General features: G+C 47.3%; 1 protein-coding gene across 1 annotated transcript; it reads right to left on the bottom strand.

Moving 5' to 3' along the window:
- Positions 1 to 1972: 1972 nt before the first annotated feature.
- On the bottom strand, positions 1973 to 22984 carry pex1 (peroxisomal biogenesis factor 1). The gene is made up of 24 exons (XM_054745318.2): positions 22720 to 22984; positions 21608 to 21754; positions 21454 to 21537; positions 21228 to 21342; positions 17433 to 18058; positions 17236 to 17355; positions 17050 to 17170; positions 16827 to 16933; positions 13372 to 13457; positions 10552 to 10684; positions 10388 to 10484; positions 10146 to 10316; positions 9910 to 10064; positions 8090 to 8264; positions 7835 to 8001; positions 7583 to 7717; positions 7443 to 7507; positions 7225 to 7367; positions 5976 to 6079; positions 5729 to 5896; positions 5433 to 5651; positions 5171 to 5362; positions 4866 to 4996; positions 1973 to 2566 (listed from the first exon to the last, which is right to left on the bottom strand). The coding sequence occupies exons 1-24, from the start codon at positions 22825 to 22827 to the stop codon at positions 2482 to 2484; spliced, it is 3654 nt and encodes a 1217-aa protein (XP_054601293.2). The 5' UTR covers positions 22828 to 22984; the 3' UTR covers positions 1973 to 2481.
- Between the last annotated feature and the right edge of the window lie 155 nt (positions 22985 to 23139).

A 23139-nucleotide genomic window follows, 5' to 3' on the forward strand; every position in this document is an offset into this window, starting at 1 on the left:
CCCGCTAGAGGGCATCAAAAACCCAGAAATAAAACAGCAGGTTTAGGAAATCAGTCATTTAAAGACAATCCTTGCAGTTTTTTTTAATTCTACATTTTTCAAAATAAAACCAAAAGGTTTGATTTAAACTTTTCTATTGAACATGTGATCTCTGTACCCCTTTTTGCATTTTATTAACATGATTGGTTTGTTTTTAAACAAATAAAAATATATAAGCAGGCTAATATAAAATTTACCTAATTTGGTGCTAAATACTGATAAGGTCATTGTAGTGGGGGATTTTAACATTCATGTGGACATTGAAAATGATTGCCTCAATGTAGCCTTTAGTAATATCTTAGACTCAATTGGTTTTACTCAAAGAATACTTAGCCCCACCCACTCCTGCCATCATACATTAGACCTTGTGCTGACTTATGGCATTGAGTGTGAGGAAATAACGTTTCCACATAATCCAGTCCTCTCGGACCACTTTCTGATAACCTTTGAGTTTTTTATAACTGAGTTCTCGAGACATGAAAGTAAATTTCACTATAGTCGGTCTCTATCTGACAACGCAGTTGCATCTTTTAAATCAACTGTTCCATCTTTACTGTCCTCAGCATCTCAGAGGAACATAACAGAGGGCAATATTTTCAGTTCTAGCCCCTCACAAATTGATGCCTTAGTTCATCATGTTAATTCTTCTTTACGTGTGGCATTAGATGATGTTGCCCCTTTAAAAAAGAAGGTAATTAGGGACAGGAAGTTGGCTCCCTGGTTTCACTCTCATTTACGAGCCTTAAAACAAAACTCTAGAAAATTGGAGAACATGGCGCTCTACGCACCATGAGGAGGCCTACCTATCCTGGAAAAATAGTCTTGTGCTTTATAAAAATAAGCTTCGACAAACTAGAACTGCTTATTTCTCAGCGTTAATTGAGGAGAATAAGAATAATCCTAAATTTCTTTTCAGTACAGTTGCCAAACTTACGCAGAATCATAGCTCTGAGCCATCTATTCCCTTAGCCCTCAGCAGCAATGACTTCATGGGAGTTTTTACAAGTAAAATTAATTATATTAGAAACAAAATCTTTAGCATCCTCTCTAATGCGATTTCTTCTTCCTCAGTAAGTGAGGCAGCATCAGAGGTGACTGTAGAACCTCATCTGTGCTTGAACCGTTTTGATCCAGTTGAGCTTTCAGAGTTATCAAAAATATTAGCTTCATCTAAACCTTCAACTTGCATTTTGGATCCAATCCCAAACAAATTATTTAAAGATGCATTTCCTTTGGTTACTGCCCCCATTCTAGATATAATCAATCTATCCTTAGTAAATGGATATGTACCACAAGATTTTAAGGTTGCTGTAATCAAACCTTCACTGAAGAAGCCATCTCTGGATCCAGATGACCCAATGAATTATAGACCAATATCTAACCTTCCAGTTTTATCCAAAGCCCTGGAGAAAATAGTGGCCAATCAGTACTAGTTTACCTGCTGAATTTATCATAAACTCACCCAGTGAGTCGTGGTGGATGACTGCTTATACTGAGCCAGGATCCTCTGGAGGTTTCTTCCTGTTAGAAGGGAGTTTTCCTCTCCACTGTCGCTGCATACTTGCTTAGTATGAGGATTGCTGTAAAGACTGACACTGGTTAGTGACTCGATGCGAACTGCTGGGTTCCTTATACAGGAAACTTTTTACCGGTTGGCTTAATGAACTGACCTGTATTGGGATGTTTACTGTGTGAAGGTCCTTGAGACGACTCGGGTCGTGATTTGGCACTTTATAAATAAACTGAATTGAATTAACGTAACTCCAGGTCAGATGGAACATTTGGACACACCGAGAAGAAACTTCCCGACTGAAGAACACATAGCTGTCAGGCACGGTGGTGGCAGCATCATGCTGTGGTAGAATACGAATGGGGGAGTTTGAGTGAAACCTGGACACTCAGCTGAGAATACACGAGAAAACACTCAGGCTGATAGCTTTTAATGATTTATTAAAACAAATATTATTCACAGCTTTATTAAAAAATGTTTTAAATATGTAACAAAATAAACTGATTCATAAGTTAATCAAATGAAATCACAACACTTTATAAATCTCGTATTTTCTTCTAGAGCTACATGTGGCGTGACTCCAAGGTATTTGTCAGGGTCAAGCTAACTTCCTGATCCGTTCCAGTGACGCTATAAATGTCATTTTTACATGAATGAGATGTTTATCGTCTCCAACAAGCAGCTCTGTAACTGCTGAGCATTCGCTGCCATCAGATCGGACTTGTCATTCTACCTGTCGAATCCCTAAATAACAGGAATGAGTGACGGGAACAGAATAAACTGTGTTTGCTGTTTTAGGTGAATCTGCGGTTAGTTTACCAAAGCTGTGTACTCCTGCTTGGTTTAAGTATCTCCCACTAAAACGGTCCCTTTAGTTTATCATTTATGAAATGTGCACGACCAGAGTTTATTTGGTAATATACTCAGTGAGGTCAGGCTAAAGTCACACGTTGTCCTGGTTTAAAAGTGACGGAGGGAGGGGACTTTCTGTCTCCTGAACCACCAAAGTCCTCGAACCTGAAACACAAAAGAAAAAACAGAATCTTCGTTCACCTAAATTCGCCTCTAGCCCAGTGGTGCTGGTCAGCCAAGCAGAAGATCTGGTACCAAGGTAGTGAGCCCCAACCCCCTTTCCCGAGGGCATGTTTTAGTTGTTTCCTAGTTCCAACACACCTGATAATTAAAATCAGGTGTGTTGAAGCAGGGAAACAACTAAAACATGCAGGGTAGTGGACCTCGAGGACCAGAGCGGGAGGCCTCTGGTCTTTCTGAGTTTCTTACCCCTCTTGTAGGTCATCCATCATGGAATGGCAGGGAAAGAGTCTGGAGTGTCGACATGCAGTTTGATGCAGGTGGCTGAGGGTGGCCAGTGGAGGTCAACCAACAGGGCTGTGCTCTTTCAGGCTGACTGAACCTCCCAGACCACTGCAACACCCTCCTAACTGGTCTCCCAGCTCCTGTAAAACCTCCACAGATGGTCCAGGGGGCCGTGAGTCTGGCCTTAAGGGTTTACAGCTTCAGCTGTAATGTCCCGCCTGACATCTAAACTTTATTAGAACTGCTTTTGGTTTTGCTTGCGGTCACTCCCGCAGGAACAGCGGCTACCAGTTCCTGTCTGAGGCTTTTGGGACGCCGTTAGGGTTGTCACGGTAACCGATGTAGCGGTAAACCCCGGTAAAAAAAAGTTGACAATAATAATAACCGTCTTGTTTTTAAAACATATATTATCTCAGTGGGTTACCGTGGCTGCGGTGTAGGCGCGGTGACCCTTACCAGCCACCGTATCATCTGCTGAATTTGCCGGCAGCACATGCGCACTTTGTTGTTTACAACCAAAACTTTATTGAAGCTAAAGCTGAAATAATGACCAAAGGACAGGGTATCTGCAGGTTTAAGGGAGCCAAATTTAAGACTTTTTAAGACCTTTTTTAAGGCCACTTTGACCAAATTTAAGCTATTTTTAAAATTTAATTTAAGCTATAATTTCCAGCTTTTGCCTGGAACCGGTGCTAACCACGTTACGAACGTGGGATTAGCCATCCAGTTACCATTAAACTTGCACTTCCCCATGGCGCAAGCTCCCACTAGCGTGCTCATCTAAAAATAGCCCCCTTTCACAAGCAACTGAATGTGTACGGTTCCGCTTACGCCAACATCGTACACAAAAAAATGCTGAACACTAACTAGAAATTCATGAAAATTTTATAGAAATAAAAGAATCTTGTTTAGTGGGCCTTTGGTAATTTAAGACCTTTGGAAACTGTATTTAAGGATTATTTGTCATTTTTAAGGATTTTTAAGGCCTTAAATTTGGAAAAGCCAATTTAAGACTTTTTAAGACTTTTTAAGGACCCGCGGATACCCTGAAAGGAGGAGACGGCAGCGCTCAGGACATTTATTATCCCTCAAAGAAGTCAAAGTGGGAAGTACGGGCATCTTTTGGATATGTGAAGAATGCCGAGGGACAGCTGATAGAAGACGGCTATCCTGTTTGCAGCACGTGCAGAAAAAGTGTCTGTGAAAGGCAGCAACGCTTCAAATCTCATGACACATCTGCGTGACCATCACCCACAACTCTACAGTCAACGCAAGGCAAGCTAACGTTAGCGTTTTAGCTAAAATGCGTGATCCGAGGATTTGGGTTGAGGGAGAAAGCAACGAGTCGCTATATAAAGCAGCCGCAGCGCCGCTACCTGCATATAAACCGTGTCGCGGACACCGCCATGTTGAAATGACGCTATGCATTACGGGGCTCCCAGGGGCAGATAAGAGTTGGTCTCTCTCCGAGAATAATTATGAATTTAACAATGATTACTGCCTGATGACATTTTCCCACATCTGCAAAGCTCACTGGAAGGACACAAACCGAGGACGATATTTTCCTGATATAGGGTTTATTACTCAAGTAAGGGTAAAAAAGTATCTGAGTAGAAGGCTACTTGAGTACTGAGTATCATCTGATCTAATATTTTTAAAATGATGACATCAAACAGACATAAAATAAGAAGTTATGGGCAAATATTGGTATTTTAAAGACTAAAGGGGAAAAATGTAAACAAATAAACAACATTAATTACAAAATAACACATTTTAGGCAAAATTTAGACACAAACTCAGGACAATATTTCCTGACATACAGGGTTTATTTAGTTGTGCGAAAATGTAGCACGTTTAAAAAAAATACCGCGATAATACCGAAAACCGTGGTAATTTTGGTCACAATAACCGTGACGACCCTAGACGCCGTTAGTGAAACCACGCTACAGTGACTCGTGTTCTCACGGGTCCAAAACCACGCAGGTGTTTGAGAACTTACAGTCTTGTGTATCTGCTCCAGTCGTCTGGGCTGAGGGAAGGTCTGGTCGAAGCCATGGCGGAGTTTATGTGCGCCTGAGCCAGCAGCAAGCCTGGCTGGCTGGAGGCTGAACGAGTGCACACACACTCCTCCTACACACACACACACACACACACACACACACACACACACACACACACACACACACACACACACACACACACACACACACACACACACACACACACACACACACACACACACGATAATGCTGGATTAACAACCCATTTCTGCTTTGGCACAAAGCAGCAGAAACAATCTCTTACTTTGGACTTCCTGTGGTTGTTCTTGATGTTGTGAATGTTTTGCTGTAGGCGCTCCAGCTGCTCCGGGCCGAGCTCGCTGAACCCCGTCTGGATGGAGGGCATGAAGGCAGGAGGGAGAGTGCTGACCGGCTCTCGGACCGACCCTGCTGGGAGCTCATGGGTGGTGTTGGGTCCAAAGACACACCAGGAGTTCTAGGAAAACATCCAGACATGGATGAGATGATCGGTACCTTCTGTTGGGTGCAGAAACATCTGGGCTCACCTGTCTGGAAGCAGGCGAGTTATCTAGCTCGGACTCGTACGAACTTCCGAAGTAAAGCCTCCAGACGTTGCTTTGCTCGTCCTCCGCCTGAAACTCGGCGGACGGGTCCAAGGTTACACTTTGATCCCGCTCTTCCACCGAATCGTCCGAGCCGCTGCCGTGGTTTGGGAAGATCATGGAGGACAGGCTCATGTCGCTGTCTGAGCCGGAGGTCAGATCCTGGTGTCCACACAAAGGCAGGAGATCTGTGGTTAGCCTTGCCGCACCTCAGTGGCTAAACCTCCGACTTGTCTTACATGTGATGCTGGGCTGCTGTGGACCGCCTCCAGCTGCGCGTTGTAGAGCAGGGCCTTCAGGTCTGCTCCGGTGAACTGCTCCGTCGCCGCTGCCAGCTGTTCCAGGTCAACATCTGGAGCCAGAGAGAGGCCAGAGCTCAGAGCTTTCAGAATCTCCACGCGAGCCTCCTGCAGACGTGGAGAAAAATCGTTACTGCATGAGTCATGCAGCACCTCTGAGGGTGATAATGATGCTGAGTCAACAGGCCTGGTCTGGAGGGGGGCAGTAGAGGGACTTGTCCAGTCGTCCAGGTCTCAGCAGGGCTGGGTCGATCAGGTCTGGACGGCTGGTGGCTGCCAGAACGTAAACACCTAAAGTCAACAAATAAACACGAGATTTTAGATCTGCTGGTCAATCCGAGGTCCCCACAGCGAGAGAAAACTCACAAGTTTGAGACGCCCAAATTTCCCAGGTGAGAAGCTCAGACTTCACATGATCCAATCACCCGGGACACAGACTTTTCGAGCCGCTTCCCTCAGGCAGGAGGTTACGGTCCATCCGGACCAGAACCTCCCGCCATAAGAACAGCTTCTTTCCATCTGCCGTTAGACTTGTGAACAGCTTATAAACACAAAACCATGATTGTCTGCTGTACTTGACATAACGTCACGTTATCGGCCATGTTACCATTACCTGCCTTTTTTATAGCTGAATGTTTTATGCTAGTTTTATTATATTTTATTCTACTTATTCTATTTCTGAAATTTATTATTCATGTTATATGTAGCACATTAGTACCGAAACAAGTTCCTAGTTTGTGAACTGCTTGTTCACTGACAATGGCAATAAACCTTTTCTGATTCTGATTCTGATTCTGATTAGCATCAAGATGCCACAGAAATGTGAGACACCTTCTTTACATGAAACACGGACATTACAATAATAAACCTGCAGAAACAAACACCTGTTCAACTGGCTCTTCTTGCACATTAACTCGTTCGCTGCCAGCGTTTTTACGGTTTTTTTAAGAGTCACAGAACGCTAGGATGACGTCGACGCCTAAACAACCAAAACAAAGCGGAGACTCGCCTCTTACATCAGGAAGAATCCGCGCGTTTCGAGCGTTATCCGTTCATTCGTAATCTGTTGTTGAATTGTGATCGGCAGAAGCTTTTCCGGTTTGCGCCTCATTTTTTTTACAGCAGCGGCCCAAAACGATCTCCTAACACACGGATGTTCTGCTTCCTGATCACGTGACGTGTGACGTACGCGGACAAAGATCGGCTTTAGAGCTGGGATGTTTGATCTCACGGTGCGGGGGCTCGTCCGACGCCCACACAGTAAAAACACGGCTTTAGTCGTCATTGGCAGTGAACGAGTTAAGCAACCGATGTGAATTTCATCGGGCTGAGCTTCCCGCTGCAGAACTAAACAGCAGATGTGTCTAAAGCCTGCGATGCGTGGACTGGTTTGTGCAAACAGACCCTTCTGGAAGGAACACGAGGCGACGCGTTACCCTGAAGCCCTTCGACTCCGTCCAGCTGGGCGAGGAGCTGGTTGACCACGCGGTCGGTGACGCCGGTGCTGTCGTGGCCTCTCCTCGGGGCCAGGGAGTCGAACTCGTCGAAGAACAGGATGCACGGTTTGGCAGCTTGTGCCCTGAAACGGACAGCAGAGGAAGAAGTTCACTACTATGCTCAAAATGAAGTGGGAGGAGCTTAAATATCCACTGACCTCTGGAAGACATCACGGACTCCTTGTTCGCTGGCACCGATGTATTTACTCAGAAGTTCTGGTCCCTGGAAAACACGTTTGATTAGATTCTGATCTAGAGCAGATTAAGCTAATCCGGACTTAATCTGATGTCCCGTTACCTTGATGCTGATGAAGTTCATGCCGCTGTCTGTAGCCACAGCTCTGATCAGCAGCGTCTTCCCTGTCCCGGGAGCTCCATACAGCAGAATTCCGGAGCGATGTCGGATGGGAAGATGGGAGAAGAGGATGGGATACTGCAGATCAACACAAAACGACAAACAACGGATCAGAAAACTCCAGAATTTACCGTTTCTATAATGTTTCGTGTTTTTTTTTTTTTTCCACAAAAATTTAAGCGTAATAATCCCCACCTTGGCAGGGAGCATGATGGTGTCCATCAGCTGCTGTCGCACCTCTCTCAGCCCGCCCACCCTCTCCAGCCCGACTCCCCTGGGTGGATGGAGGTCCGCCCCCCACAATGAGGGAGGTGTGAATCTGTTCAGAGCCTCTGCAAAGTCCCCCCGTGTGAGCCGGACAGCTGAGAGACACGGGGACAGGAACGATCAGCTAAAAGGTCTCCAGAAACAAAAAGTCTAAAGGGCGGCGCTCTAGTTTGCTCCACGGACCTTGGCCAGTCGGCCCTGTTCGTGTGGCGTTGGCGTGGGTTGCACGCTCCACAAGCAGAGCAAGATCTTGGGCTGTGTATCCCTCCGTCTCCTTGGCAACAGCTCCCAGGTCAAGAGCATCAGACAGGAAGGACTTCTTTAGGATCAGACGGTGCAGGATTTCTGATCTCTGCGCCTGAAAACAACAACGCACACAGGATTAGTTTTAATCCCACAGGCGGTTTCATCCTTAGTGTCCACGTGCCGTCACATCCACCACGAGTGGCGATTTCACTCTCGGGCTTCTGCTCTTCGATTCGAATTTTCCTTCCAGGGTTTAATGCAGGAGTCGGGAACCCTGGACCTGGAGAGCCACTATCCAGCTCGGTTTGGAGGTCGCCCTGCTTCCACAAAGCTGAATCACCTGTTCGACTGCTCACCGGGCTCTGCTGGTTAAAATCAGGTGTTTTAAGGCAGGACAACCTCTAAAATGTGCTGGATAGCGGCTCTCCAGGACCAGGGTTCCCGACCCGTGGTTTAATTTCTAAACAACATCCATCTTCAGTGATCAGAGATTCCAAAGCCTCCATGAAGGCTCAATTAAGCCGGGCGTACCCTGTGCGACTTTTTCACTCGCAGCGCTCAGCTTCAGCTCAGACTGTACAACTTCCTCGCAGGGCAGATCTCACGAGTCATGCACTCACACTGCACGACCCAGTTCTCGGATGCGACCTGACTGCTCACACTGTAGGTCTGGTAGCAACACGTCGGACGTAAAAATATGCTAAAAATAGCAGTTTTTACTCAACACGTCAAACTTTTTGGTCTTGTTTTGCCTGTTGTCATTCGGGAGTGCTGCAGGAGGACACACAGGGATTTATGGGGGTTGGATGAGGAAAACGAAATAAAGAAAGTAAATCTGTGTTTTGTGATCGTTTAGTTTGACATGAACACGACAAACACGCTTTCTTGACAATCTTTGTGAGTAAAAAAACGTGTAGAAACAAAAACGAACGTGTGTTATTAGGGAAATAGCGGGCGAGCGGCGTTGATGCAGGATTGAGAATGCGCCGTGAGCGGTTCTGATACTTTTTGGGTCGCAGCTGCTCGCAGCGCCGCTTCAACAGTGCGATACCCTCACGAGGGACGAGCGAAATATTAAACACGCCAGAAGTCCGTGCGATCTCACGACTGCTGATCGACAGCTGGTCACGTGGTGTTAATCGCCTCTCGTAACCCCCTGTACACGACCGCTCGGCGCAAAACTCGCCCCGATCTCGTGGATTCTCGCACGACTGGAAAATCAGCTCAAAAAAGTGAAAAAGTCACACAGTGTACGCCCGGCTTTAGACGAAACTGTCCCTTAAGTATTGTTGCTGAAGGTTCTAGAATGTCCTGGAAGACTTCTAGTCTCAGAAGTTTGACAGAAATGATTGGACTCGTCTGTCACCTAAAAGTGACGGGAAACTAGTTCCGGATGTTCAGGAATTACCCCGAGAGCACGAAGGCTCAGACCTGCAGCTGACCCGAACCCGAGTGGACATGAGACGCCGCTGACCTCGACTGAGGTCTGCAGCTCCCTCTGTGGAGGAGCCAAATGTCTTCTGGTGAAATGTTTTACAGTCAGGTGGAACATTTGGACACACTGAGAAGAAACTTCCAGACTGAAGAACACGTAGCTGTCGAGCACGGTGGTGGCAGCATCATGCGGTGGTGGAATGTGAACGGGGGAGTTTGAGTGAAACCTAGACACACAGCTGTGTGTTCCTACAGGAGAACGACTCCAGACACACCTGACTAACAAGACATTCACGCCCAGGTCGGGGTTAAATGACGCTAACCTGGTCGGGTGGTTGGATGCTGATAAATCCCTGGATGTAGTGGGAGCCCTGCACCTCCGTGAGCGACGGGTGAAGCGAGTGTTCGCTCTGGCTGGTGATGATCAGACTCACCAGGCTGGAGTGCTCCACCACCTCATCGACCAGATCCTTCAGACCTGCAGACACAAACCGACCATCAGGATACGAGTCACACGTTTACTCCCTCTCCGCCGTTCACGGGACATCTCCAGATGTACCCTGGGCGATGTGCTGCTGCAGCAGCGCCTCGGGTCCGTGCTCGTGCTCCGGTGAGGTTGGCGCACGTGTCAGATGGTCCAGGTCATCGAGCAAAATAACAGACGGCTGCCTCCACTCTGCCTGTTCAAAAACGTCCTGCAGAATCTGTCTGACAGTGTCGGCCCGTTTGCCTGGATAAATAACAATAAACACATTTCAGGTTGCCTTTGATTCACCGAACGTTTCCTGAATCCATCCGGACCTTGAAGCTTTTTGCAGTCCACCACTTCCACATGTGCGTCCAGGTCGTCTCTGGATTTCCTGCAAAGCACTCGTGACAAACTGCTCTTCCCACTGCCCTGCGGGCAGAAGCATCGTTTTAGTACTCGTCCTGTCGGCACCACTAACCGGGGTGTAAAGACGCACCTTAGCGCCGGTGACGAGCAACGCTCCCCCCTTAAGGCCTCGTCCAGGAGTACAAAGCTGTCCTGAGAGAAGACCGGCCAGAAGGTTGTTGGAAATAAACTCAAATCCAGTTCCAATAAGCTCATCAATCCCACTGGGGAGAGACCATACCATGTTTATTTATATAAACAGCATGACAGCTGACCAAGGTGCTGTACAGCAAGGAACAGAGCAGCTCATAAAAAAGAAAAAAAAGAATCAAACAACCTAAAGATTAAAAATAGATAAATTAAAGCGGCATCACAACAATAAACAACTAATGAATCATAAAACACGGGACTAAAAAATATGAGAAAATAAAAGCAGGGAAAACACAGAAAAACACCAAAGGCAATCAGTCCTAAGATATAGTAAAAGTAGGTCAATGACCAAAGGCAAGGTCTTCAACGCCGACTTCAAACGGCCTAATGCACATGTACATGGGGGGGAAGGGGGGGGGGGCATTCCAGAGCTTGGGGGCAACAAAAGAGAAGGCTCCCCATGAGATTTGTAGTGCCTCTACGGGATGCACAGTAGTAGCTGATCTGCTGAGCTCAGGGATCTAGAAGGAGCATACGGTTGTGTTGGTTCAACGAGGTAGGTGGGAGTTGGGCCTTTCAATGCTTTATAGACAAACGGTAGGATTTTGAACTGTATCCGGTACCGCACAGGTAACAGGTGTTTAGCCGGGCGTACACTGTGCGACTTTTTCACTTTTTTGAGCCGATTTTCCACTCGTGCGAGAATCCACAAGATCGGGGCGAGTTTTGCGCCGAGCGGTCGTGTACAGGGGGTTACGAGAGGCGATTAACACCACGTGACCAGCTACCGATCAGCAATCGGACTTCTGGCGTGTTTAATATTTCGCTCGTCCCTCGTGAGGGTATCCACTGTTGAAGCGGCGCTGCGAGCAGCTGCGACCCAAAAAGTATCAGAACCGCTCACGGCGCATGCGCAACCCTGCATCAACGCCGCTCGCCCGCTATTTCCCTAATAACACACGCTGTTCGTTTTTGTTTCTACACGTTTTTTTTACTCACAAAGATTGTCAAGAAAGCGTGTTTGTCGTGTTCATGTCAAATTAAACTGATCACAAAACACAGATTTACTTTCTTTATTTCATTTCCTCATCCAACCCCCATAAATCCCTGTGTGTCCTCCTGCAGCACTCCCGAAGGACAACAGGCAAAACAAGACAAAAAAGTCTGACGTGTTGAGTAAAAACTGCTATTTTTAGCATATTTTTACGTCCGACGTGTCGCTACCAGACGTACAGTGTGAGCAGTCAGGTCGCATCCGAGAACTGGGTCGTGCAGTGTGAGCGCATGACTCGTGAGATCTGCTCTGCGAGGAAGTCGTACAGTTTGAGCTGAAGCTGAACGCTGCGAGTGAAAAAGTCACACAGAGTCCGCCCGGCTTAAGCGGGCGAGGATGGGAGTAATGTGACGTCTGGAGGTATTTGTGAGGAATCTAGCTGCGGCGTTCTGTACTCGCTGAAGACGCGCAATGGAGGAGACCTTATCACCAATGAGCACCGAGTAGGCACAGTCCAGTCGTGAGATAATAGAAGCGTGGATGACGGATTCCAGATGAGGTCTCTTAACTATGGACTTTAGGCGGGTGATGCGGCGCAGGACTTGACAGTAGCATTAACTTGCGAGGTCATGGACAGGTCAGAGTCGAGTCTCGCTCCCAGACTAGTGACACAGGGTTTCAGGTTTAGCAATGGAAGAGAAGTGTCGTCAGGTGAGTGCTTGGAATTTTTGGGATTAAAAACAAAAATGTCTGTCTTATTTTCACTGAGGCAAAGAAAGTTTGCCGAAAGCCAGTTTCTGTCTTCAGAGAGGCAGTCAACGAGTAGGTGAGTGGAATCAGGTTTATTTAAAGAGCAAGTCACCCCCAAATAAACTTTTTTTTGCTGATAAACTAAATAAACGAGTGTCTAATCGTGCTGCAGACACGTGTCGTCAATAATTTGGCACTTCAGTGCATCTTAGTTCAAATTTAAATATTCTGCCTAAAACTGGCAGTGTTGTGCCGTTGTCAGGTAAAAACTCTGCACTGTATTTTAATTTAAATCTGCCACCGCTATTGGCTAAGAAGTATGCTATGATGTAAACTGGTACATTATGATGTCACAATGCTGTCGTGAGCCTGAGTGTGTGTGTATTTGTCAGCGGCTCCGCGCTCTCGATCTGCCAGGCAACAGTATTTGTTGCATTTTTCAAACATGAAGTGGGAGTGGAGTTAGACTCTGGTAGGGGTGACTTGCTCTTTAAAGCCAAATAAACCTGACAGTCGTCTGCATAGAGGCGGTAACTCATTCCAAGTTTCGCCAAAATCCTTCCCAGTGGTAACAAGTAAATTAAGAGCCCCAAGACTGAACTTTGAGGCACCCCCCCAGGGTAGCGGCACAGATGGAGAGGAGCAGTCATCAATATGGACGCTAAAATGTCTCTCTGACAGGTGGGACCGAAACCAGTTAAGTGGGGCCCATTTCACTCCTGCCCACAATTCAAGCTTCCTAAGTAGGATATTATGGTCGACTGTGTCGAAGGCAGCCGATAGGTCCATGAATAACAGCAGAACATGGGAACCCGCATCAGTTGCCACTAAAATGTCATTTAGCACACGGACGTGAGCAGAATCTGTGCTATGGTACGGCCTGAAACCAGACTGAAAATGGTCGAGGAGGCAGTAATCATCCAGATGAAGTGACAGGTGAGTGTGAACTAACTGAGAAAATCAGCCAATGAGAAAAACCGAGGGAAAATAAAACCTACTTACAGAAGAAAGGCTTACCCAAGAGTACGAGGAGATGGGAGCTCTGGATCAGGAGCTTCTTCAGAAGAAGTCACAGCAGGTCGGTCAACTGGCCGTCTGTCCACCTGAAAGAGACGAGTCGTAACTAAACATCACCGCCGGTGTAAACAAAAAGGTTGTGCTGTTGATTATGTGGATGTTTATAATTAAAGGTGCACTAGGGGCTGAATGGTGGCGCAGTGGCTAGCACCGCTGCCTCGCAGCACGAAGGTTGCAGGTTCGAAACTCGGCTGCGGCCTTTCTGCGTGCAGTTGCGTGTTCTCCCCGTGCATGCGTGGGTTTCCTCCGGGTTCTCCGGTTTCCCCCACAGATCACAACATGCCCTATAGGTTATAAACTGTAGGTTGCTTTGGATAAAAGCATCTGCTAAATAAACAAACATAAGAATGACATCACATGGTAAACATCAAGTAAATCGCTGTTCTGCACTGTAGCTGCTCATCCTGTAACTAACCTTAAATCTAAGTTTTATTTGTGTATTTTCTGTCATGTTGGTTTTAATGTTCTTGTTATTCTTGCTAATGGAAAGCACATTAAAGTGCCCTTGTGTATGAAATGTGCTGTATGGACAAAGCTGCCTTGCCTTCGTACTGCGTCCTATAAAACATCGTTATGCTGATTTACTTATTTTTGTACATCTTAAATGTACTTTCAGCCTCAGATCCATCTATTCTCTTCTGCTCATCCGGAGTCGGGTCGCGGGGGCAGTAGCCTAAGGACAGAGGCCCAGACTCCCGTCTCCCCAGCCACTTGGGCCAGCTCCTCCGGGGGAATCCCAAGGCGTTCCCCGGCCAGGTGAGAGACATAGTCCCTCCAGCGTGTCCTGAGTCTTCCTTTAGGTCTCCTCCCGGTTGGACGTGCCCGGAAAACCTCACCAGGGAGGCGTCCAGGAGGCATCCTGACCAGATGACCGAGCCACCTCACCTGGCGCCTCTCGATGTGGAGGAGCAGCGGGTCTACTCCGAGCCCCTCCCGGATGACAGAGCTTCTCACCCTATCTCTAAGGGAGAGCTCAGCCACTCTTCGGAGAAAACTCATTTTGGCCGCTTGTATCCGCAATCTCGTTCTTTCGCTCACTACCCAAAGCTCATGACCATAGGTGAGGGTAGGAACGTAGATGGACCGGTAAATCGAGAGCTTCGCCTTCTGACTCAGCTCTCTCTTCACCAGGACAGACCGGTACAACGCCCGCATCACTGCAGGTGCAGCACCAATCCACCTATCGGTCTCACGCTCCAGTTTTCCCTCACTCGTGAACAAGACCCCGAGATACCTAAACTCCTCCACTTGGGGCAGGACCTCATCCCTGACCCGGAGAAGGCATTCGACCCTTTTTCGAATCAAGACCATGGTCTCAGATTTAGAGAAGCTGATTCTCATCCCAGCTGCTTCACACTCGGCTGCGAACCGCTCCAGCGAAAGCTGAAGATCACGTTCTGATGAAGCCAACAGGACCACATCATCTGCAAAAAGCAGAGACCTGATCCTCAGGCCACCAAAACGGATGCCCTCCACACCTTGGCTGCACCTAGAAATCCTGTCCATAAAGGTTATGAACAGAATCGGTGACAAAGGCCAGCCTTGGCCGAGTCCAACTCTCACTGGGAAAGAGCCCGACTTACTGCCGGCAATGCGGACCAAGCTCTGACACCGGTCATACAGGGACCTAACAGCCCGTATCAGAGGACCTGGTACCCCATACTCCCGGAGTACCCCCCACAGGACCCCCCGAGGGACGCGGTCAAACGCCTTCTCCAAATCCACAAAACACATGTAGACTGGTTGGGTGAATTCCCACGCACCCTCCAGGTCCCCCCTAAGGGTATAGAGCTGGTCCAGTGTTCCACGGCCAGGACCAAAACCACATTGCTCCTCCTGAATCTGAGGTTCAACAATCCGACGGACCCTCCTCTCCACAACCCCTGAATAGACCTTACCAGGAAGGCTCAGGAGTGCGACCCCCCTGTAGTTGGAACTTGGAACACACCCTGCGGCCCCCCTTTTTAAATAAGGGGACCACCACCAGTGGGACTGCCCCCGATGTCCACGCGATATCGCAGAGCCGCGTCAGCCAACACAGCCCCACAACATCCAGAGCCTTAAGGAACTCATCCACCCCGGAGCCTTGCCACAGAGGAGCTTTTTAACCACCTCAGTGACCTCAGCACCAGAGATTTGAGAGGCCAACCCAAAGTCCCCAGACTCTGCTTCCTCACTGGAAGACGTGTCGGTGGGATTGAGGAGGTCTTCGAAGTATTCTGCCCACCGATCCACAACGTCCTGAGTGGAGGTCAGCAGCACACCGTCCCCGCTATAGCTAGTGTTGGTAGCACACTGACCTCAGTGACCGAGACGGGGAGTGAGCAACTAAAAGTTCACACAGACACTGTGGAGCAAGTACGGCTTTAAAAGCCAATAAAAGAACCTCGTACTGGACCCTAAAATCGACAGGCAGCCAGTGCAGCGTCCCTAACCGCCGGTGTCCACCAGCGGGTTCGGGGGTTGCCACCACGACAGGCACCGACGATCCTGCGACCGCAGCTCCAGTCAGCCGCCTCAACGATGGAGGCACGCAACAGGGTCCATTCAGACTCAGTGTCCCCCGCCTCCCCCGGAACATTTTGGAAGTTCTGTCGGAGGTGGGAATTGAAGCTCCTGACAGGAGACTCTGCCAGACGTTCCCAGCATTCTTTACTTATTTATTTGTAAATAAATAAAATACATAAACTTGGTAATAAACCAATTCATATTGAATTAAACAATAACCAAACAACGGGGTATCTGCAGGTTTAAGGGAGCCAAATTTAAGACTTTTTAAGACCTTTTTTAAGGCCACTTGAACCAAATTTAAGCCGTTTTTTTAAATTAAATTTAAGCTATTGCCTGGAACCGGTGCTAACCACGTCGCGAACGTGGGATTAGCTATCCAGTTACCATTAATGTTGCACTTCCCCATGGCGCAAACTCCCACTAGCGTGCTCATCTAAAAACAGCCCCCTTTCACAACCAACCGAATGTGTACGGTTCCGCTTACGCCAACATCGTACACAAAAAATACTGAACTAGAAATTCACGAAAATTTTATAGAAATAAAAGAATCTTGTTTATTGGGTCTTTGGGTATTTAAGACCTTTGGAAACTCTAAGGATTATTTGTCATTTTTAAGGATTTTTAAGGCCTTAAATTTGGAAAAGCAAATTTAAGACTTTTTAAGACTTGTTAAGGACCTGCAGATACCCTGAAACAAGGTATTCAAAATTTTCTGCAAAAAAATGGCGTTTTACCCATGTTCCCATAGTGGAACCGGGCCTATTGATACTGCTGCAGCAGGAGGCTGTCACACCATCCTCCTACACCCTACAATCTCAAGCCCCAGCTGGCAAGCCCCTTCCAAATGTCTGCAGGAAGTTTGTAGCTCTAACGCACGAACGCACCTGTACGTCTCCCTTCTGCAGGACAGTGGGCGCCAGAAGAAAAAGCTGGTCGGGAGGATCGTTCAGCGGCTCCGGGTGCAGCACCGTCAGAGCCAGCTCCAGCTTTTCTATCGTTAGGAAATAAAAACAATTAGAATGGAGGTGTGTTTAATACGGCTTGGATCTAAAACTGTGGGTTTCTGTTTCTTCTGAAGCTCGTGACACAAGTTTAGAAATGAATCACCGTCGTTTCCGTGTAGGAGGACGGAGCTGCAGCGTGGAGTCAGACAGGCCAGAGGTTCGTGGCTCTGAGTGTGCAGCCAGCTGAGGAACGCCGTCTGGATCTCTTCGTCGGTCTCCTCGGGCTGAGGAGGAAAAATTCAGCACAAAAATGTACAAAAGCAGCAGAAACGTGAACTCCGGCGCCCACCTGAGGGCTCAGAGGCTGCAGGTGAACGCTGGTGGCGACTTTGATGGTCGACTTCACTGGTTTTATTCTCACTGTTGAATGTGGCTGGATGTGTAACTTGCTGCTCAGAGGCTGAGGGATCTGTGGAGACATGATTTCCTAACGGAGCTCAGTAGAAACAGCATGATGGTTTCATAGTTCTGCTCCAGCTGACTCACCCAGACTCTCCCGCTGTGGATCCCTCCCTCGTTGGGACCCGCCTGCGTCTCGGCGCAGTGGCACACGACCCTGACCACCACAGCTTCCTCCTCCGAAGCGCCACTTTCACCGCCGTGCTTCCGTTTCTCCGCAGCCTGCTTACTTTTGTCTCTCGCTTCTCTGGGGGATAAGACTTTGGAAAGGCGGCCGTAGGTGACCGCTGACTGGCCTCCTCTCGGCGCGGCGTTCCAGCAGAAGCTCCAGGGAAAAGTGTGAATGGCAGCAGCGTTGGCGTGATTTACGGTGCAAAGGGCGTCCGGCGGCGTGCTGCACACTCTGTAGATGGAGTCGGGGAGGATGGCGGGAACGTTCGGAACAGGAGGCTGCTCTTTAATCGGGTCGTAGCTGCCCTTCGTCACGTGTCGAAACAGGCTCTTTAGGTCAGCGACGCCACCCCACCGTCGGCTTTCAGGAGAGGAAGACGCTGCTGTCGCCTCCGAGGAGGATGGGAGCAGGTTTGCAGGGCTGTTGCTGAACTTCTCAAAAGACTCTGTGAGGGCGCCGATTCCCGCGCGGATCTTCGGAGACACGGCGAGCTCTGTGAACTGCTCCAGGCGGCCGTAGGGCACATGAGGGGCGAGCGACGCTGTGTGGAGTGGAAACAGATTGTTTGGGAAAACTATTTCACTAACACGAGCGGTGCTTTAGACGTCTCAGCTCTCCCACTCAATCTCAAATCACGTGCCACTAGCCTAGGTGTGAAACTGGACTCTGACCTTACAGTGTCTTCACAAGTCAGCGCTACTGTCAAGTCCTGCTTTGTCCAACTCCGCCGCATCACTCGTCTTAAGTCAGTCCTCAAACGCCCGGATCTCGAGTCAGTCATTCATGCTTTCATTACTTCACGTCTGGATTACGCAAACTCTGTCCTGATTGGGATTAATGCTTCAGCCTTAAACAAACTGCAGAAGGTTCAAAATGCCGCGACCAGATTTTTAACCAACACCGACAGACGCATGCACCTCGCACCCATCCTCGCAGATTTACACTGGCTCCCAGTCAAATTTAGGTTAACTTCAAGGTCTTATGTTTACAAGGCTTTGTACCGCCCATCCCCATCCCATCTGACGGACCTGCCGACCCCGTATGTTCCCACCCGTGCCCTTCGGCCAGCAGATCATCTGCTGCTTGTTGTTCCGAAGGTTCGGTACATGCCTTCATTACCTCTCGCCTGGACAAGGCAAACGCCCTCCTCGTTGGTGTTCCGGACTCTGCCCTGAATCGGCTGCAGGTCGTCCAGAACGCTGCTGCCAGGTTCTTGACGGGTACAAACCGACGTAGCCACATTACTCCTGTCCTGGCACATCTTCACTGGCTCCCTTCAGAGTGCAGTTTAAGTTACTGACTTTTGTTTTTAAAGCACTCAATGACCTCGCACCTCCCTACCTCTCTGCCCTTCTCACTCCATATGTGCCCACCCGCTCGTTGAGGTCGGCTGACCTTTTGCTGCTGTACACGCCGCGGATGAGATTTAAATCATGGGGGATCAAGCATTTGTCCATGCTGCCCCAAAGCTATGGAACTCATTGCCCATTGGAGTTCGGCAGGCTCCGTCTCTGGCGGTTTTTAAATCTTGTTTAAAGACCCACTTTTACACTTTGGCTTTTAGACAGTGACTCGTTTTAGTGTTCTATTGTATCATTGTTTTAATGTGTTTTTAGTATTCATCAAGGTTTATCTGCCTTTGATTGAGATTTTTATCCTTTGTTTTAGCTCCTTGTAATGGTTGTGTTTTGTTTTAGCCTGTGCAGCACTTTGGGCAGCTCCCATGCTGCATTTTAAACGTGCTGTATAAATAAACTATGCTGTGCTATGCTAAATCACGGGGGGAGCGTGCCTTCTCTTATGCAGCCCCAGAACTCTGGAACTCCGTGTGCGTCTGGCTCCCTCTGTTAGCAGCTTCAAGTCGGCCCTGAAAACGCACTTGTTTAGCATTGCCTTCCCTCCGTGACACTTTTCATGACAATCCAGCACCGGATTCGATTTTTTAATTCCGTTTTTATGATTCAGTTGCTCACTTTTGGCACCTCGCACCATCTGGTAGCTTATTTCGTTTTATTTGTGCCATTTCAAATGTTTTTGTCGTTCGTCACATTACTTTATTTTTTATAGTGCTGTTAACTGTTCTCCTATTTTATTGTTTTTAGTAGGAATTTTTATCTCCGACTCTTTATGCTTTGTTCTTATGTATTTTGCCTGTTCTTATTGTGTTTCTTGTTCAAGCATTTGGCTTTTCTATGCGCAGCACTTTGGTTAGCTGCCATGCTATTTTGAAATGGTGCTTTATAAATAAATATGGTATGGTATTTATGGATTTATTACTGATTAAAGTACAAAAAGGCTCTTTGATAACCCAACGCAATCACTTTGTCAAAGACACAAGATGGTCCACAGCAGATCTTAAAAACTGAAGTAGAAAGAATGAACGCACACTGTTACGGGCTCACACAGAGGTTAGGACACCAATAATCGCACATACTGGAAAACAAAACATAACGCAAGTCGGTGTGAGGTTTGTCAGAGACACGGACCGTTTCTCCACACTCGAGAACGCGAGTCCGTTCTTGCCTACTAGACAAGTATGTCCTGGGCAAAGACACCAGGAAGTCTGTTCTACGGAGGACGGCGTTTGGAACAGAACCATGCTCCGTTGTGTCCTGGCAACAAACGCTGCTTCTTCCTATGGTTAAAGAGCAAGTCACCCCCAAACAACATTTTTTTCCTGATAAACTATATAAATGAGCGTCTAATCGTGCTGCAGACACGTCATCAATAGTTTGGCACTTCAGTGCATCTTAGTTAAAATTAAAATGTTCTGCCTAAAACTGTCAGTGTTGTGCCGTCGTCAGGTAAAAACTCTGCACTGCATTTGAATTTAAATCTGCCATCGCTATTGGCTAAGAGGTACCCTAGAACGTTAGCTGGTACATTATGATGTCACAATGTTGTTATGAGCCTGTGTGTGTTTGTTAGCGGCTCCGCCCTCTCGGTCTGCTAGGCAACAGCATTTGTTGCATTTTTCAAACAGGAAGTGGGAGTGGATTTAAAACTCTGGTAGGGGGTGACTTGCTCTTTAAAAAAAACGACCCGACATAAAAATAAAAGTCTAGTTTGTTTCTTAAATAACAACAAAAACGTATTATATGTATTTTATTTAGCCCACTTTGATCAAAACTAATAAAAAAGTAGCATTTTCCGCACTAACAGATTTTAAAAAAGTGTATTTTTCATCACACCAGAGCTATGCTGCTTTTATTTTGATAGTTTGGTTAGGTAATTAGCATTTTTAGGGAACATGAAGAGTAAAACTCAAACACTATGAAATTGTCCTGTAAGCCCATAACTGCATCATAGGCCTTCTGTGGAGAGACCCTCACATCTTCTATAGGATCTAGAATATTAACAGTTAAAAAGGTCACAATAATGACTCGGCTACACGCTCTGAGCCACTTATACCATCCATGTTTGCTGGCGGCGGTGTGCTAGACGCTCTTAATCTTTTGACTTCCTTCCAGAAATCATTTACAGTTATTCTGTAGCTTTCTTAAGAGCGTTAGATCTCCGGGTGTCTTCGTTCCCTTTGATTAAACGTAAGGCATTTTTTTAAATTGGCATCTGTTCGTTTCTTAAACAGAGGACCACGTGTTTGCCGACCTGCCTCGACCCAATCCTTAAGAGCTCCTCATTCCACCCTGGTTTAGCCTGATAGCTTTTAGTTTTGATGAACACACAGACAAGTTGTTTTAGGGACTGACCTACTCGAATGTAGATCACTGTGTGGTTGTCCACCCAGACGGGAAGAACAGCACCTTGGAAAACCACCCTGATCTGGTCCAGCAGCTGCTGCTCCAGGGCAGAGCTGTGGAGCTCCTGGAAGTGTCCGTCACAAGAAAGAAGAGTCAAAGTTTACAGCTGGGACCTGAGACACACCAACAACCACCTGGATGAGAGATTCATCAAGTAACTTAAGCTGTCGCTCACCAAGATCTCCCAGTCATCAGACGATAGCGGCTCCACAAACACCTGAGTCAGCGATGAGACCTGATGACACGGTCTGAGGAAGCCCTGGTAGGAACCACACAACCGTCAGTTAATATTAACATCTGTAAAAAAAAAATCCCTAACAGGGTTTCACCTGCTCTCCGTCTCTCAAACCCAACGTTTCTCCAAGTTGCCGACACAGTTCCACCCTGTGAGCATCCTGGCTGGAGGAGGCCCTACTTCGAGTCCAGCTGAGAAACACTGGAGATCCGTTACCCCAGGACAATTCCAGCGCCTGATTCTGCAAAAAAAGAGAGACAAAACATTTATTTTTCTGCTTTTTTTGGTTATCTAAGCATTTTATGTGTTAAAGGACCATGGCTGCAGTGTGTGTGTGTGTGTGTGTTTTAATGCAAACGATGCAAGGAAAGGGAGAGAGAAAATGAATAGGGAAGCGGGAAATCAGTGGATCACGGAAATGTGGAATAAGTGCAAAGAGCAGAACAAGGAGAGGGTGGTGAAGGTCCCACCAAAGCCTGAACAGGTGACTTTTCAGCTGCTTTTTAAAGGAGACCACTGAGTCCACTGATCTCAGGCTCAGGGGGAGAGAGGTCCACAGTCTGGGGGCCACACCAGCAAATGATCTGTCACCTTTGACCTTTAGCCTGGTGCTGCACAACCAGTTGGCTTTGATCACTGGACCTCAGGGACCTGCTGGGGGTGTAGGGACTAAGAAGATCACCAATGTAAGATGGTGCTTGTCCATGTAAGGCTCTATAGACCAGAACCAGGATCTTGAAATGAACCCTGAAGTTGACTGGCAGCCAGTGAAGCTGGAGGAGAAGCGGGGTGATGTGGGTGCGTTTGGAGGACTTGGTCAGAAGCCGAGCACAGGCGTTCTGAACCACCTGTAGACGGTTCAGGGAGGTTCTGCTCAGACACGTGAAAAGAGAGTTACAGTAGTCTAAGTGTGTCTCTCTAAGTCTCTAATGCAGTAAAATAAGGCAAACATAGATGTCAAGGAAGCAATTCACCTGAAAATCCTAAAAACCAGCAGCTGTCGTTGATTAGGTAACTGTTTGCTTTGCATGTTTATAAAATCTCAAACAAAAGTACTTTCATCTGAGCATAAGACAACCCGGCTAGTCGTTTAAAAACTGTCATCTGTTTATGCTAGCACAGACATTATACATTAAAACTAAGTCTTAACGTACAGAAATGATCTAAAAAGCAGTAAATCAACATGAAATTAGTTAGCTAACCTACCTCGTTCAAGGAAAGATGCGCTACCAACTTGGAAGGGAGGTGAAGAAAGCAGTTTTTTGTGTTGTTAAAAACGACACGAACGGCTTGAATTCCCTGGTTGCTAAACATAATTTTCGCATTGCTAGCTAGCTTAGCATACACCAGGCAGAGAGAGCAATTGGATTTATCGATGTGCTCTGTGGACGATGGACTCCTCACCAGGCAAAAGTAGTTGATCTTTTGCTTTCAAAATAAAAGAGTATTCTAACAGGCAGCGCGACGGTATTCACTGAACTGTAAGCATTTATTTTGAAAGTGTTAAACCGGAAGCGCAGACGCATTCACTGAACTAAAAGCGTTTATTTTGAAAGTGTTAAACCGGAAGTGCAGACGCATTCACTGAACTAAAAGCATTTATTTTGAAAGTGTTAAACCGGAAGC

Source organism: Nothobranchius furzeri, chromosome 19 (assembly GCF_043380555.1).
Source record: "Nothobranchius furzeri strain GRZ-AD chromosome 19, NfurGRZ-RIMD1, whole genome shotgun sequence".
NCBI lineage: Eukaryota > Metazoa > Chordata > Actinopteri > Cyprinodontiformes > Nothobranchiidae > Nothobranchius > Nothobranchius furzeri.